The sequence below is a fragment of the Helobdella robusta genome (assembly GCF_000326865.2).
Source record: "Helobdella robusta unplaced genomic scaffold HELROscaffold_1468, whole genome shotgun sequence".
Lineage (NCBI taxonomy): Eukaryota > Metazoa > Annelida > Clitellata > Rhynchobdellida > Glossiphoniidae > Helobdella > Helobdella robusta.
In genome coordinates this window covers 1-2,186 of record NW_008703820.1, presented here as the reverse complement: position 1 = coordinate 2,186, position 2,186 = coordinate 1, and the positions used below count along the sequence as shown (strand labels likewise).

Here is a 2,186-nt window from a genome sequence, read left to right as displayed (position 1 = left end):
GCTGCGCCATTGAAAGCTTCAAAATGACGTTTCTATAAAAGCATTACACCAAATTATTAACTCGACTTTTATGCGAAGAATAAACCATGAGCGTCGTACAAACCGTGTTGTTTTAATTTGCTTGTAAATCGGACGGACGATAGAATGTTGCAGCAGTAAATGAAAATGAACATTAAAATTATTTTTGTTCATATTCCTACAGAAGCAAGGCTATAAAACACAAACCATTACTGTGCGAGTAAAAATGTCTGTTACTTGCATGGTTTCTTAGCAAATATGATTAATGATTTTTACAGCTGTGACATTTTTAATTATTATTTCAAAAAGAATTCAGAATATGACACACAGAAGCTGTTACAGCATGCAAGGCAATAAGAAAATTAAATTAAATTTCATCATAATAATTCTAATTAAATAGCACGTTAACACGTGGTTCTACTAAACTTTTGCACGTGGTTTCAACTTGAGCACGTGGTTTCAACTTAAGCACGTGGTTTATGCGGTTGTAACACGCGTGCGTTAATGATTGAGCTAACTCGTAAATCATTTAATTTTAACAAAATATATAATTCTAAGAATTTCTTTGAGTTTTGTGATAAAGTTATGTGAAATATTTGCTACGTTACAATATGTTTAAGAGTGAAAAAAAAGGTTTGCAGTTTTAAATAGGTTTATTTGAAAAATATCATAACACGTTCATCAATGTGCAGAGTTTTTAAATAAAATTGAAACATCAAGATTCATTTTCAAAAAATAATAATTTACATGGAAAAATAAAAAAAAAAATGATTCTTTTATTTAATGCAACCAAAATAGATCATTAATTACAATATACTTACATTACGTACACGTGTCATTAGATTCATAATATTAATATCATAATCCGTTCTTCCTTGATGAATCAAATTTTGCGATTCTTATAAATCAGTTAGATTCATTGATGGTTCAGCTGAACCTTGATCTTACTGACGAAGTCGTTGAACATTTTTTCGATAACCAGTTTGATCATACTGCCTGTGAGCTTGATAATTTGCAGTATTATCTTTTCCTCGAGTAACAACTGCCTCAGATGGTTGTTGAGTTGCTTTATGAGGGCTTTCCACATCTGTTTCGTCACCATATCAGTTTCATATCCTTCTAACTCGCTTGCTATCTTAATAACGTTATTTTTCATTAATATTTCTTGATAAATTACCAGGTTGACGAATATATTCCTTCTTTGATCATTCATCAAGTTCATCAGGTGATTGTCTCTCGACTTCGGGTGTTGTAACATTCGAACTGTACATTCTGCCGATTGCTCCTGAACTGCTTTATTAATCAATTCAACGATTGATTTTTTGGCTGACATTTTGTTTGACATTTTAAATAAATACTTTTAAAATAAGTTAATTTAAACTCAGTTGAAATTAGAACACTACCCGTTTCATTTGTCACTCTCAAACAATAATTTTAAAATATCAATATAGTCTCGAATTCGGTTAAAATTTGAACATAATGAATCAAACCGATGAAACTTGATTCGTTTATATTAGAATTAAAACAAAGAATAAATGTTATGGGTTCATTAATAATTTATGATTCTTTGTTATAATAATAACTCTAAATGTTTTGTTAAATTTCCTTGCAGGCTTCAGAGGTGGTCTCTGCACTGATCGTAAACATATCAATATTTGTTTCGATGCACTTCAAATGACTTTTTATAATTCTAACAAAATTTTTTTACAATAAAGAATCTGTTAAAGTTTTCTCCCTTTTTTTCATTTTTGGAATTTGAAACCATAAAATTTGACAACAAACTGCCTAATAAATTAATATTCATTTATTTATAGTTGTTAAGCGATAACCATTTTGAATATTACAATTTGTGAAGAATGTATAAATAAATAAATTAATAACCAAGCATCGGACAATGCTTTTTGTCCAACAGTTACAGTCCTAACAACGGACATGTGATCATCTAAGCAGACAGATATCTTCTGCCCTTTAACAAGCGAGAAACTAAAAGCCGGTGTGAATCGTTCAGGTGTTGTTTGTTGTACTTGCTCGCTTGCAACGATGTTCATTAAGAATTATAAGATGAGTTTGATGAAGAAGTTTATCTCAAACCATTTTTAGTATGGAAATTTTGAATCTTGGAATGAATTAATAAAAAAAATATAACAACAAAGATTCACAGTTAAGTA

The 2,186-nt window shown here is 29.7% G+C and overlaps 1 protein-coding gene across 1 annotated transcript; it reads right to left on the bottom strand.

Moving 5' to 3' along the window:
* Positions 1 to 934: 934 nt before the first annotated feature.
* HELRODRAFT_184618 (hypothetical protein) lies at positions 935 to 1,351 on the bottom strand (the record flags this gene model as incomplete). Its single annotated transcript, XM_009014956.1, has 1 exon — positions 935 to 1,351. The coding sequence occupies one exon, from the start codon at positions 1,349 to 1,351 to the stop codon at positions 935 to 937; it is 417 nt and encodes a 138-aa protein (XP_009013204.1).
* Positions 1,352 to 2,186: the final 835 nt, after the last annotated feature.